This window comes from Schistocerca americana, chromosome 7 (assembly GCF_021461395.2).
Source record: "Schistocerca americana isolate TAMUIC-IGC-003095 chromosome 7, iqSchAmer2.1, whole genome shotgun sequence".
Classification (NCBI taxonomy): Eukaryota; Metazoa; Arthropoda; class Insecta; order Orthoptera; family Acrididae; genus Schistocerca; species Schistocerca americana.
The window spans coordinates 239,871,555-239,887,345 of record NC_060125.1 but is presented as its reverse complement, the minus strand read 5'-3'; the positions used below and the strand labels follow the sequence as shown (position 1 = coordinate 239,887,345).

General features: G+C 40.0%; 1 protein-coding gene across 1 annotated transcript in view; it reads right to left on the bottom strand.

Annotated features, from left to right (window-relative positions):
- The window catches only part of LOC124622334 (rho GTPase-activating protein 10), a 576,429-nt gene that overhangs the window by 58,537 nt on the left and 502,101 nt on the right, over window positions 1–15,791 (bottom strand). Inside the window, exon 11 of the mRNA XM_047148011.1 lies at window positions 7,001–7,082. Coding sequence (XP_047003967.1) covers window positions 7,001–7,082 — 82 coding nt within the window. The remainder of the gene's footprint in view (window positions 1–7,000; window positions 7,083–15,791) is intronic.

Below are 15,791 nucleotides of genomic sequence, written 5' to 3'. Positions count from 1 at the left end.
TATATATATATATATATATATATATATATATATATATATATATATATATATATATATATATATATATATTGTTAAATAATTTAGTTAGATGTGAATGTGTCAAGGTGAACTTCTTTAGCCAGAAATTTGCTATTTTATCATTTCCAGGGGCTTTCCAATTGTGCGTAGAATTAATTGCTCGGGTGACTTCATGTTGTAAAATTATCACTTCAGGCATTTGTGGTATCATCTTGTATGAGTCTGTTTCTGCTTGTATCCACCGTGCATGCCTGTTATGTTGTACCGGGTTTGACCATATGTTGCTCCAGAAGTGTTCCATGTCTGTTATGTTTGGTGGATTGTCTATTTTTATGTGTGTGTTATCTATTGTTTGGTAAAATTTCTTTTGGTTTGTGTTGAATGTTTGGTTTTGTTTCCTTCTATTTTCACTTTTTTTGTATCTTCTAAGTCGTTTGGCCAATGCTTGTAATTTCTGCTTCTTTTCATCTAATTGCTCTATTGCTTCTTGTTGTGAGATTTTACCTAACCTTTTTCGTTTTTGTCTGATATTTCATTTCTTATAAATTGTGTTAGCTGTCCGATGTCTTTTCTCAGTTTTTCTATTCTGATCTGTAGCCCGTGTTGCCATGCTGGTTTTGTGGGTTTCTTCTGTGTGTTGGTTGGTTCTGATCTCTGCCTAGTGTGTATATTTAGTGTAGTGAGTGCTCCTACATAAACCAGTAGTTGTAACTCTTCCATACTAGTATTTTCATTTATTTTGTTGTGTATGATTGTGTTGATAGTTTTTATTGTTGTTTCAACTTGTGGGTTATTTGGTGGTCTATGCAAGAATGGTCTAATGTCTGTATTTGTGTCTTTGTACTCTATATATGTCAACTGAAATTTTTCTTCTATATATAACATGTGTGTCACTTCATGTTCTATTTGTGCTTGCGCTGGTGGCTGTCTTACGATTTCGTTTTCCTCTGATTGTTTAATTGATGCGTGTTGTTCTTTGTTTGTTTGCTTTGGGATGTTTGAGTCCATTACTGTATTTTCTTCTTCTTCTAATTGCACATTATTTTGTTCCAGTATTTGTTGTACTTGTTGTTTGATGTTTTCTAATTCTGACTGGGGTATCCTGTTATTTTTTATTATTACACAGATCTGATCAGCTAGTCGTTGTTCTGTTAAAAATTTTAATTCCGGGTATCTGGTAATAAATGTTGTGTATACTTGTGATCTGTACCCAGTTGTGTTGGTTCGTAGGTTTGTTGCTTAGTAATAACAGAACACGAGGTGTCGATTAACTTCATCTGACCATCTCATCCTCTGTCTTTGTTTTCCTTCTAGGGTGGTTGCAGGAAGCATATCCTGCAAAACACCTCTATTTGGATTTAAATCATTTTCCAGTTGGCTAGCAGTGTCGTTACCATTGTGGGCGGGCAAAGGGTTCAAACGTCGTCCACGACCATGACGGCGCTTGTCCGAGGCTTCTTTAGTTCTGTCCTGAACCAAGTAATCACACTAAAAGGGGGGTTAGCCCTATTAGTGGTTTGTTCTTTTCGTCGCCTTTTACGACTGGCAGAACATACCGGAGGCCTATTCTTTTCCCGGGCCTCCACGGGGATTATTATTATTGACTTTTTTTTCTCAGACTTAAGTCTGGTTAAAAATGGAACGTGACGCGGACCTCGGTCAAGCGTGACTTCCTTGTAACTGTATGGTATATGTTATATTGCATTTAGGAACTTTCGGGTAATTGAACATGTATCAATAATTACAGATTTTTGTAGTTGTATATACGAGGGTTATTCCAAAAGTAAGGTCCGATTCGCCGTAACTATTGAAATTTGGCGCCAATGACAAAACACGCATGCGCGCCGACTCCCGGCAAGCCTTGCGCGTCAAACGCCGCCATTCGCTTTGTTACTGTTGCTGAGTGTAGTTCACAGTGTCACTTTACAATGTTTAAGACAATTGATCAGCCCGCCGATTGTGAAGTAAGGGCAGTGATACGGTTTTTGTCTGCAAGAAACAATTCAGCGGCGGAAATCCATCGGCAGATTACTGAAGTGTACGGTCCTAACATAATGAGCGACAGTAAAGTGCGCAAGTGGGTGCGAGCTTTTAATGAAGGACGGGATAATGTGCACGATGAACCACGGTGTGGCCGACCATCAGTGATTTCAGACGATTTGGTCAATGCGGTTGACAAAAAAATTCGTGAAGATCGCCGATTCACTATTACAGACGTAGACATGCATTTTCCAAATGTGAGTAGAACAACTTTGTACAGAATTGTGTCTGAACATTTGAAGTTTCACAAATTGTGTGCCCGTTGGGTTCCCAGGCTGCTTACTGAGCCCCAACGAATGAAAAGAATGGCTTTTGCTCTTGATTTTTTTGGAGCGATATCATAAGGAAGGTGACAGTCTTTTAGACAATGTTGTCACAGGGGATGAGACATGGGTTTCTCACATCACTCCAGAGTCTAAACGTCAGTCAATGCAATGGCGTCACACGTCATCGCCAGTCAAGGTCAAGGCAAAGCAGACAATCTCAACACGTAAGGTTATGGCGACTGTGTTCTGGGATAGACGTGGAGTATTGTTAGTCGACTTTATGGAGAGAGGAACAACGATTAATAAAGCCGCCTACTGCGCTACCCTGACTAAACTTCGACGTGCAATCCAGAATAAGCGACGTGGTCTTTTGTCGTCTGGAATCTTGTTGTCGCATGACAATGCCAGACCCCACACTGCAAATGAAACGCAAGCTCTGATCAAGAAATTTGGATGGGAACAGATGGACCATCCTCCTTACAGTCCGGACCTGGCACCAAGTGATTTCCACCTGTTCCGTTACTTAAAGGAGTTTCTCGGCGGCAAGCGCTTCGACACAGATGATGAAGTGAAAGAAGCAGTTAAGGACTGGTTATCGTCACAGGCGGCCGATTTCTATAACATGGGCATTCAAAAGCTTGTTGAACGATGTGACAAATGTTTAAATAAGTATGGAAGTTATGTAGAAAAATAGATAAAGATGTAAGGAATGTAAATAAAACAATTGTTTTGAAAAAACATTTTAGTTTTGATTTTTTTTTTATAACCGGACCTTACTTTTGGAATAACCCTCGTATATGTTTGGATGTAGCTGTATTGCATTGATGTACTGGTGGATATTGTGAGGTATGACTCCTGTAGTTGATAGTATAATTGGGATAATGTCGACTTTATCCTGATGCCACATGTCCTTGACTTCCTCAGCCAGTTGGATGTATTTTTCAATTTTTTCTCCTGTTTTCTTCTGTATATTTGTTGTGTTGGGTATGGATATTTCAATTAGTTGTGTTAATTTCTTCTTTTTATTGGTGAGTATGATGTCAGGCTTGTTATGTGATGTTGTTTTATCTGTTATAATCGTTCTGTTCCAGTATAATTTGTATTCATCATTCTCCAGTACATTTTGTGGTGTGTACTTGTATGTGGGAACGTGTTGTTTTATTAGTTTATGTTGTAGAGCAAGTTGTTGATGTATTATTTTTGCTACATTGTCATGTCTTCTGGGGTATTCTGTATTTGCTAGTATTGTACATCCACTTGTGATGTGATCTACTGTTTCTATTTGTTGTTTGCAAAGTCTGCATTTATCTGTTGTGGTATTGGGATCTTTAATAATATGCTTGCTGTAATATCTGGTGTTTATTGTTTGATCCTGTATTGCGATCATGAATCCTTCCGTCTCACTGTATATATTGCCGTTTCTTAGCCATGTGTTGGATGCGTCTTGATCTATGTATGGCTGTGTTAGATGATACGGGTGCTTGCCGTGTAGTGTTTTCTTTTTCCAATTTACTTTCTTTGTATCTGTTGATGTTATGTGATCTAAAGGGTTGTAGAAGTGGTTATGAAATTGCAATGGTGTAGCTGATGTATTTATATGAGTGATTGCCTTGTGTATTTTGCTAGTTTCTGCTCGTTCTAGAAAGAATTTTCTTAAATTATTATTATTATTATTATTATTATCATCATTTGAACAAAATCAATGCTTAATTTCTGGACACTACACATTTTGGAAGGAGAATTCAAATATCTGTTGTCTACTTGGCATTCTACTCTCCCCAGCATAAAATGCAGCTGAAAGGAATGAATGGCATGACCAGAAGGAGAGAAAGAGGTAAAATAATTCAGAAATAAAAGGTGCTGGAAATATCTTACTACTATAAATGTTTTATTGTTAGCAGAAAGACGTGAAAGGTCATGCCAAGGATGCTACCCTGCAGGACTTACATGTCTTGTTAAATTTAGTATGAGCAACAGACAATGTAAGGCTTATCTGTAGTCTTCCTTTTTGACATTCTTTGCCTCTTTAGCACATTATTAATCATTTTTACTATGTTTGGAGTGAGAGCCAATGCTCAACTGTGATATCTTAACAATGACGAGGAACGAATTCCAGTAGCAAGAGCAGTTTATTTGACAGAAATGGGTTTGACACAGGTTAGGGCTGATGTCAGGTGGTGTTGGCTGAAAGCAAAACAGCTCTGATCATCACAGACTTGATGTCTTCAACTGGTGCCACTGGCTCTGACAAATTTCTAATCTGGTAATTTCTAATTGGGTGCTGTTGCAGCTGGAGTTCTTTTTTGATTATTGTTAATGTTACTGCACTGTAATGTCATCATTATTTAGTGAATAATGAGCTACAAAATTGGCTTTTCTAGTTATTGATTGTTAAAACCTGGCTTTGAATGTTAAAGAACACAGGACAATCAGACTGTAATAGTTTACAAAAAAATTACACACATTCCTGTGTGAGGCCTGTGGTTTTTGACAGGTTGTATCTTGAGAATTCAATGTCTTACTTGGCTCTGGTATCCCAGTAGTACTGTGTCACACTTGAAGTTGGTTTTAATGTAAAGCCATGTGATGTAACTACAGGTATTTACAACAATGTCTCCTACGTAGTACAGAAGTAATGGCACGTTTTTCTTTCAACTTCTTTTCTTTAAATTAAAAAGTCATCTGCATGACAAGAGTATCCACAATAACATGCAATAAAATGAATAAGACAAGAAGAAGCCATAGTGTGCCATCCTTAGTCGAGAGAGTGTGCAATTGTCAATTCCCACTTTACATATTACACTTATGCTGTTCACAGTAGTTTCATCTGGAAATGGCCAAATAGTCTTGCTGGTTCACTTTCTATGTTTTTAGTTAATTCTGCATTAAGGTTCTGTTTTTGTTCATGATTACTTTAATAAGCTCACATAACACAAAAGACACAACATGCTTACTGTCCAATGTTGTTAATTCTGGAGTATCAATGTCAGGAACAGCAGCAGCATTATTTTCACCTTGTTTGAATTCATACTAACTGAAGATAAGAGTATATTATCTGAAACATTTGATTATTATATTGTACACAAAAGATTTGGATTTACAAAGAAAAGCCGGTTGTTGGTATTGAGGTAATTGCTTTCATTGTCCTTTCGTAAATGACTATTTTTAAATAAATTTGTTGAAAGATTATTTACTGTGCAATACCAAAAGAATTGCTGTATTGCAATTTTTAACAGACATCTGCTCATCTATCAGTCACAAGATGAGCTCTAACAATTCAAAAAGTAGTGCTACAAGACGATACGCACACAAGAAAGATTTGCTTGTAATTGGCTTTAATAGAAGCCATTATGGAGGATAAACTCACTAAATGAGACTAAATTGTTGTTTTTAAGAACCACTATAACGATAAAATTGAAGATTTTTCTTTTGTGAAAGGCATGTATGATAGCATGGAAACATGGAACTCCTTTATGGTAACAATAAAATGATTGTGACAGTCCTCTTAAATGCCTCCTTTTGTGTCTCACAAATACTATTTTGTTCAAAATATTGGAAATGCAGATTTATTTTGATCTGTCAGTAAGCCTTAATGACACACATTAAATTCTGTCAGTCTACAAGCAGAATGACATCTATGGACAGAGCAGAGTCACCTCCATCAGCATATCTTATTGTCACACAAAGAATCCTTGTGGTCAATCCCTGAACTGGCAATCATTTTTCCTTAATGTGAGAACTGGGACATGTTCACCTAATGCGAGGAGACAACTAAGAAGAAGTAGGAGTTTCAAATGAAATGTTGACTTTAACAGCTACAACAGAAGTATCCAACCTCATGTCCCTCTGTACTGTCGTCCAGTGATGTGTGTGTTGTTGAAAATGAAGGATGGAGGCAGGGATGGAGAAAACCACAAAGTAAAACATATAGCATAAACAACATCTTGAAAGCAATGAGGTAACACTACCCAAAAACTATTTATTCCTTTCCCAAAAGAGCCAGTCACTTATCATGACACTGACGTCATATTACAACAGATTCAGAGCCATCTGATCTTAACATCTGATGCGCCTTTAACACAATAAAACAGTATAATTTTATGATGAATTTAAATAAATGACTGTGTACTGCTTCAATGGTTGGCACATATGGCCACTTTCTCAGAGATTATATATTGTATTTCAGTAATGAGATTATGGAATGCAAGATGTTAAAGAAGCAAATAAAAGAAAGTTATTTTCACATATGAATCTCTATACAATACTAACAATTTTCTACACATATAACATAGCATGAAGTATCACCCTGAGCCAAACAGCTAACTATAAGAGCTAAGTTATAGAAATATACCAACAGCACCAAGAAAGTTAAAAAGTCAGTTAAATGAACAGCTCTTGTAACTGAAGCAACTGAAATATGTATATCAGTAACTAAATAAAGAAGAATGCTTATAGAGTGAAACTATTAAAAGTAACTGTTACTTTTATGCATTTGTCACTAACACATTTATAAATATGTGAACATGCAGTTATAAAAATACATTCTCATACTGAAACAGCTATCATGCTAAATTCATTATTTAAACAAAACTTACAAGTACTGTAATACAGTTTAGTATTGAAATGAAGTGTTAAAAGATAAGTGCACATACCGGAACAAGTGATTGGGGACTTACGGGTTCCTTGCCATCCATGACATCCATCCACAATCTGCGGTCCTCATCTGATAATGCCTGCAGTGTGTATACTACACCGGGTCTGAAACAAAGCATGATAAATACCTATTTCACATCTGTACAAAATTACATAAACAACTGAGCTGGAATGATAACATAAATTATTTCAACCATTTCCATGTCTCACCAATTAACAAAAGTAATTGGTTTTGGGATAAATAAAACTTTAAGAGTTTCCTAAACATAAACACTACAGATTGATTCAGTAAATTCTCTATAAGAGGAACTTCTTGTCTGGAATTCACAGATACAAAATTGCTTCCTCTGATACAAACAAAAGTGTTCTATCATTGGGAATGATCAAAAGCACTTAATATAATCACAATAACACCTGTTCAACAGCCTGGTTATTTCATGTGCTTGATAGGCCTCGCTCCAGATTAATTCACTGTCGTAAAAGGCATTACGACTTTCTACATCACAGTAGGTGAATGTTTTGCCCTGTGACGGTGGACATTTTCATGGTTATAAATGAGGACATGATACCTGGCATGTAATCATATTTGCTTTGGTACTAGCTAACCTAACTTTCCTTTGTTCAAATCATCTATAGTGCAACAACTGACCAACAGACATCAACTGTTCACCACCGGCAATGGAGGGTGAAGCTTTGACAATGCCAGTCACTCATGCTGGCGAAACGTCAGTAAAATCATCAGATGAACATCGGCCGAAGAACCCGAGACAGCAGCCAATAGGCAGTTTGTCAACTAGTGCAATACTATATTACTTAAACGACTATCAAAATGCATGTGAAAGTCACTACTACTGTATGATTCTGGAAGCTGTGTAAGATGAGCACATCCAGTACTTGGATCTACTTACTCCTTGGTAGTTCTGTAGTTAACATTTACTATTGATTTCTTAGCCTCTTTATCTATTAAATCTGTGATGTGCATTGTATACAATAACATTATGGCTGTGTTGTTTTAAGTGACAAATGTCATCCTCCCCACAAATGTTGACTAGGAACATCAGCTCTCTGATGAAAAGATTATTCAGTATGAAATTAGCTACTGAAGTAATTAGCAATCATAAGTTTTCTTTTAGTTGATTCAGTCCATCCTATCAATCTGTGTATGGTGTCATCAGGCTTATTAGATTTCAGATAGAGCTTGCTCACTGCAACAAATTTGAAGTTGGGACATAAAAAGCTTTAGTGCAGTATGAGGCATAAATCTTAAAAACATTTTTTGCAGACTTATTGATACACACCATCAAACTGGAGCATTCTCTGAAAGAATGCAACATTTTAACAACATTGACAAACTCACTGACATTGTGATGACCAACAGAGTTGTTGATAAAAACTCGTGGATGTCTTAAATGTGAGATCTGTTTCACACAATAACTCTTTAAAAAATTTACATAACCAAAAATCCAAGTGGCACAATGGTAGCATCAAGTATCTACCACAATCCTCTGAGCTATCACATTCTTGATATTGGTTTTGTTTCCAAGTTATTGTTATTTGAGTGAAGGGTGGTGCAAATTTCATCATCATTTCTAAAATGGCTGACCCAAAGTCCTGAGCAACAACAAAATTGGAATTTTGCACTCACATTGAGAAACCATATACGGAAACATTTGGAATTTGGAAACAAGTTTATGGAGATGATGTTCTAGGTTTAATGCTGCATTACAAATCGTTCTCCAATTTCAAAAGTGGTTGGCAATCAACTGAAGAGACCTTGACTAGGAACACATGTGATTTAAACGGGTTATTCTCATATCCAGAAAATCAAGGGCATGGTGCATGTCAATCACTGTCCGTTACAGAACTTGAACAACTGATTTGTATCATAGGGTTTTGAGAACAATAATATGGAAAGGGTAGATTGATGCTCACCACACAGGAGGAGGATCAAGTTGCAGACAGGTACAATTAAAGACAATGACAAAAACATTCAGCTTTCAGACGGTCATTTATCAGAAAGACAAAAAAAAAAAAAAAAAAAAAACACACACACACACACACACACACACGACCACTGTGATCTCCAGGTGCAGGGGAGGGGGAGGGGGACTAATGAATGTCAAGGTCAGTGTGGTTATGGGAACACAGGACATGTAGCAGGGCGATTTCCCACCTGTACAGTTCAAAAGAGCTGGTGTTGGTAGGAAGAATCCAGATGGCACAAGCTGTGAAGCAGTCATTAAAGTGAAGTTCATAGGTTTGACTTGCATGATCAACATCTGGGTGGGAGTGTGCAGGAAAGTGGATGAGGACAGGATAAAGCTGCTACATGCAGCATTGGGAGGCCATGCTGAGGAGGAGAGGGGGGAGGTACACTGTTTGCCTCTGTACAACACGTCCAGTGGATGCTGCGAGGTCAGATGCCAGATACTGTGCAGTACTAAGGTAGTACCGTCGTCCCCTTACAGCCAAATAATGTTCCTCTCTTTCGGATGTCACACATGATCAGTCCCGCTCTGGTCTTCAGGATACAGTTCTGGTCTCTATGAACTGTCACCACATCCGAAAAACAACTGAACGATTCATGTTAAGCCATCATGCCACATCAGTTTGCTACTGTCCTGCTTCCAATCTTTTTGTGTCCCTCCACTGCAAAGAGTCTGGTAGGCATCTTCACTATGTCATACAGCACCATCTGTGACTGTGTAGACAGCGCTTGTGGATTTGGACTCTCTGGCAAACACTACCCCATTTGATGGGTGCCCTGATGTCATGATTGGTATCATTGTTTGTTGACCAGAAAGCTATCTTCCATGCAGAACACAGTCGTATGGACATCTGTTGACAGTTTGTATGAATTAGACACAGGACAGAGAAATAGTGGTTTGTTGCTTTAATTTTGGATACCAGTGTATTAAGACTGATGAACTCAGGCAGAGAGCTGAAGCAGCATGGAGTAGCATTCCCCCTAATCTGTCATTCAAGCTCAGTTTAACTCCATGCTCCAACAGGTTAGAGCAATTGTTGCAACAAGAGGTAGCAGTTCTCTACACTAAATTTCACATCCTACATATTTCCAAATCACCTACACATTTAGTCATATATCCTCTATACTACATTGTTTACAATGGGCAGTTCTTTACACACAATTGTTTCTGAGGCAGAGATGTACTGCTTTTGGAGGAATGTCTATGTTAAAATGAGTGTGACCTGAATTATTTTTATGATAACAGTGATTCGTTTGTAAACAATTCAAGTGAAGTAATGATGGTAACAGTCCCCCATGAAGATGGTGGTGGTGGTTTTTGGGGGAAGGAGACCAGACAGCGAGGTCATCAGTCTCATCGGATTAGGGAAGGACGGGGAAGGAAGTTGGCCGTGCCCTTTGAAAGGAACCATCCCGGCATTTGCCTGCAGCAATTTAGGGAAATCACGGAAAACCTAAATCAGGATGGCCGGACGCGGGATTGAACCGTCGTCCTCCCGAATGCGAGTCCAGTGTCTAACCACTGCGCCACCTCGCTCGGTCCCCATGATGAGTTCAAAGAACTATCACACAGTAAAAAGTTTTGTACTGTAATGCTGATGCACATATAATGGAATGAAGTGCACTTTTTGTGTTAGTGTATACCCTACATGTTGGCCAGTGGCCATAGTGTTTCCACAAAGAGACTTGTGCAACTGTGGCAGCAATTTATATACAAGCGCACGGAGGTGACCTGTTTCTGCATTACAGAGTGCAAAAGGTTAATGGGCAGCAGTGTACGTATCACTCACAAAACTGATATTTTTAACAACACACAAATAAATAAGTGCTCATAAGCAATCTGCCAATGGAGTATAATTACTTTTTAAATGATGTCATCTTCTTTTCAGCTGCTAGAATTTTATTTTATGATTGCAATTTTGGCATTAAGCCCTTTTCAAGCATAAGATTTCCGCCTGCTTAACTGGGCGGTAATGTGCTCGCCTCCCACCCAAGCGGGCCTGGATTCGATTCCTGGCCGGGTTGGAGAATTTCTCCACTCGTGGACTGGTTCTTGTGTTGTACTCATCATCATTTCGTCCCTATCACCGGCACGCAAGTCACCCAATGTGGCGTCAAATGAAATAAAACTTGCACTTGGCAGTCGAACTTCCCCAAATGGGGCCTCCTGGCCAACGATGCCATATGCTCATTTTCATTTAATAATGTAATTACAATGTTAGCTTGCTTAATGTAAAGCTATATGTCAAAATGTTATGCTTGAAAATGGCTTACTGCCAAAATTGCAGTCATGAAATTAAATTCTAACAGCTGAAAGCAAGGTGGCATCATTCAATAAAAGAAATATCATGACCAGGCAGCTGAGACACCAGTACAGGGTAAACCAGACAACCATGTGGAACATTCTCCATGACAATTGTTACTACCCTTGTCACTTACAGCCTGTGCAGGGTGTACTAGCAACATACTTCCCACATCAGGAGTAGTTTTGCCACTGGTTTCTTCATCAGGCAACTACGATTCCAGGATGTGAGTCGACCATCCAATTCACAGGCGAGGTAACCTCTATGTGAAGGGTATCTTCAACTATCGTAACAGTTATCTGTGGGATACCATGCAGAATGCCCATGATATGGTGACAGCGAATAATCAGCATTGGTGCATATGGAATGTGTGGACCGGGATAATTGGCAACCATATTTTGGGACCAGTCTTCCTTCCACATTGTCTAACAGGCCGGAACTACCAGTGTTTCTCATGGGTGACTTTGCCTCCCCTACTGGAAGAACTGTCACTGATGATTCGAAGGGTTATGTGGCTGCTACATGATGGTGCTCCAGTCCACTTCACCATTAACATCGAGACACATCTCAATAGTGTCCTCCCTCGTCGATGGACCGGTTGAGGGTGTCCAGTTGCATGGGCTGCTTGTTCATCATATCTCAACCCATGCAATTTCTGGTTAAGAGGTCATCTCAAAAGTATCGTATATCCTGTATGCAACCTGGCATATGTGAATGTATGAGAGAACATGCTACAGCACATACACACATGCGCTGAGGCACATGGAAACTATTTTCAACACATACTGTAAATGTGGCTACCTGGTACAGCGTGTGTTAGACCGCAGTATCTGTAACAATGTATGATTGAATAAATGGTCTCTAGCATGAGAACCATACATTTCTGGACATAAGTTCATTAGACGTTTTTTGTTCCGTATCCTCTTACTGATCAGTCCCTAGAATTTGTACACAGTGGAAAAAAAAAAAAAAATCACCCTGAATAGGTTGTTCTGTTACAAGTACTGATTTTGTATACAGGGCATCTAATTAGACACAGAATATATGATTTAAAACAAATTTAATTTAGGAACAAATATACTGACTTGCAGCAGTCAGTATACTGAATTCTCTAAACAGGTTTCTGCAACATGTTGTTGAAGTCACAACACAAACGATTCATAAAAATTGTCCAAAAAATAGCCCCACACATTAAAAATACCAACCACTTCCTGGACTGGCTCTCCACATCCCCACACCCTTACCTCCTGGGTCCCAACTCCTTATACACCAACACCCCACATGCCCGTGGCCTTGCTGTGATTGAACACTATCTCTCCCAATGCTCTACAGATTTCAAACCCACCACTTCATTCTTCATACATCTAACTAACTACATCCTAACCCATAATTACTTCACCTTTGAAGGGAAGGTATACAAACAAATTCGTGGCACAGCAATGGGCACCCACATGGCACCCTCCTACGCCCACCTCTTCATGGGCCACCTACAGGAAACATTCCTAGCCTCCCAAAACCCCAAACCCATGGTCTGGTTCACGTTTACTGATGACATCTTTATAATCTGGACTCAAGGCCAGGACACCTTCCCCTCATTCCTCCACAATCTCATCACCTTCTCTCCCATCCACTTCACCTGGTCCTCCTCCACAAACCAAACCCTAGGTGTCATTCTCCCCCTCTCAGATGACACCATCCACACACATCAGCACATATCAAACCCACCTTCACCAACAGTATCTGCAATTTTGACAGCTGCCATCCCTTCCATACCACAAACTCCATCCCATACAGCCTGGTCACCCATGGCAGAAGCATCTGCGGTGATGAGAACTCCCTCACCCCGTGCCATATCCCCACACTCACCTGATCCTCACATCCATCGCAAGAACCAACCACAAAGAAGCACTCCCCTTGTCACCCAATACCACCCGGTACTGTATCAACTGAACCGCGTCCTTCGTCAGGGCTTTGATTATCTATCATCATGCCTCGAAATGAGGGACATACTACCCAAATGGTGTTCTGGCACCCACCCAACCTCCACAATGTCCTAGTCCATTCCTATCCCATTCCCACCAAGCAACAATCACGCTAGTTCATAACTTTCTGAACAGCATGGCGGCGACCTGGTATGACATGGGCATGCAAAAACAGGTGTGTGTGTTTCTGCTTGAGAATAGAATTACATTCCGAAAGCTAGCAAAGCAAAGCTCTGTACCTTTTGTTCGTGTATCTGTCGACGGCGCAATGCTTCTGCCGTTCGGTGAGTCTAATCTCTTTATTCCTAAATAATTCTTCATTACATGCTTCGCTGTCAACATGGTATCCATATGTGCTTATACACTACTGTCATTAAAATTGCTACACCATGAAGATGACGTGCTACAGGCGCGAAATTTAACAGACAGGAAGAAGATGCTGTGATATGCAAATTATTAGCTTTTCAGAGCATTCACACAAGGTTGGCACCGGTGGCGATACCTACAACATGCTGAAATGAGGAAAGTTTCCAACCGATTTCTCATACACAAACAGCAGGTGACCGGCTTTGATTGGTGAAACGTTTTTGTGATGCCTCATGTAAGGAGGAGAAATGCGTACCATCATGTTTCCGACTTTGATAAAGGTTGGATTGTAGCCTACCACAATTGCAGTTTATCATATTGAGACATTGCTGCTCGCGTTGGTCGAGATCCAATGACTGTTAGCAGAATATGGAATCGTATCACTAGCAGTCGAGATGACAGGCATCTTATCCGCATGGCTGTTAACAGATTGTGCAACCATGTCTCGATCCCCGAGTCAACAGATGGGGACATTTGCGCACGACAACAACCATCTGCACGAACAGTTCGACGACGTTTGCAGCGGCATGGACTATCAGCTCGGAGACCATGGCTGCAGTTACCCTTGACTCAACGATGAACATGGGTGCATGAATGGCAAAACATCATTTTTTCAGATGAAGCCAGGTTCTGGTTACAGCATCATGATGGTCACATCCGTGTTTGGCGACATTGCAGTAGACATACATTGGCAGCGTGTATTCGTCATCGCCATACCGGCGAATCACCCGGTGTGATGGTATGGGGTGCCATTGGTTACACATCGCGGTCACCTCTTGTTTGCATTGACGGCACTTTGATCAGTGGACGTTATATTTCGGATGTGTTACAATCTGTGGCTCTACCCTTCATTCGATCCCTGCGAAACCCTACATTTCAGCAGGATAATGCACGACCGCATGTTGCAGGTCCTGTACGGGCCTTTCTGGATACAGAAAATGTTCGATTGTTGCCCTGGCCAGCACATTCTCCAGATCTCTCACCAATTGAAAACGTCTGGTCAATGGTGGCTGAGCAACTGGCTCGTCACAATGCGCCAGTCACTGCTCTTGATGAACTGTGGTATCATGTAGAAGCTGCATGGGCAGCTGTACCTGTACACATCATCCAAGCTCTGTTTGACTCAATGCCCAGGCGTATCAAGGCCATTATTACGGCCAGAGGTGGTTGTTCTGGGTACTGATTTCTCAGTATCTATGCGCCCAAACTGCGTGAAAATGTGTAATCACATGTCAGTTCTAGTATAATATATTTGTCCAATGAATACCCGTTTATCATCTGCATTTCTTCTTGGTGCAGCAATTTTAATGGCCAGTAGTGTATTTCATGTGTATGCTGGGAGCAAATCTCTTGCAGTTCCTGAGCCGAATATAGATTTTAGGTGAGTTTTTCCTTTCCAGTTCAGAGCAGGACGAGTTGAATATAGGTCTCACAGTGAGGTGTTCCCTTTCTTGTTCTGTGCAGAACAGTTAAGATGTAACATTATAGTTTGAGACTGATTCAACAACAGCTTCTTCATCATTAGGATACATATTTCTATCACATACACTTTCTGGTCAAAAGTACCCAGATATGCCTACATAATGAGGAACTGATCACTGCATGACACAAGAGGTGGTCCCACCAGTATGAAAGACAGTGTTGTCAGGAGGGAGGCAGTGACAGCAGAATGGGTTGAACAAGGGAACTTGGCAAAGGATATCACATGAGTAACAAACCCACCAGGGACACTTGTATTCTTCCAATGCCACACAAGTCAAATGTTGTTCATGTGATTATGCAGTGGAAATGTGAAGAAACAACCACAGTTAAAACTGAGATTCGCCAGGACTAATGTATTGACGAACAGGAAATCTAGAGCACCGCACATGAAATCAGCAGAAGGAATCACAATCGAGTTGTAATTCAATTCAGCAGCACAATCAATGTGCATAGTGAGTTGAAAAGAGTGAGATTCAATGGTCGAGCAGCTCCTTGTTATCCACACATTCCTGTAGCCGTTGCTAAGCAATGCTTGAGGTGATGTAAAGAGCAATGACACTGGACAGTGAACAACTGAAAATGAGTTATTTGGAGTGACGAATCATGCTATGCTCAGTGGCAGTCTGATGATGGGTTTGGGTTTGGTGAATGCATGGAGAACAATATCTGCCATCACGTGTAGTGTGAACAGTAA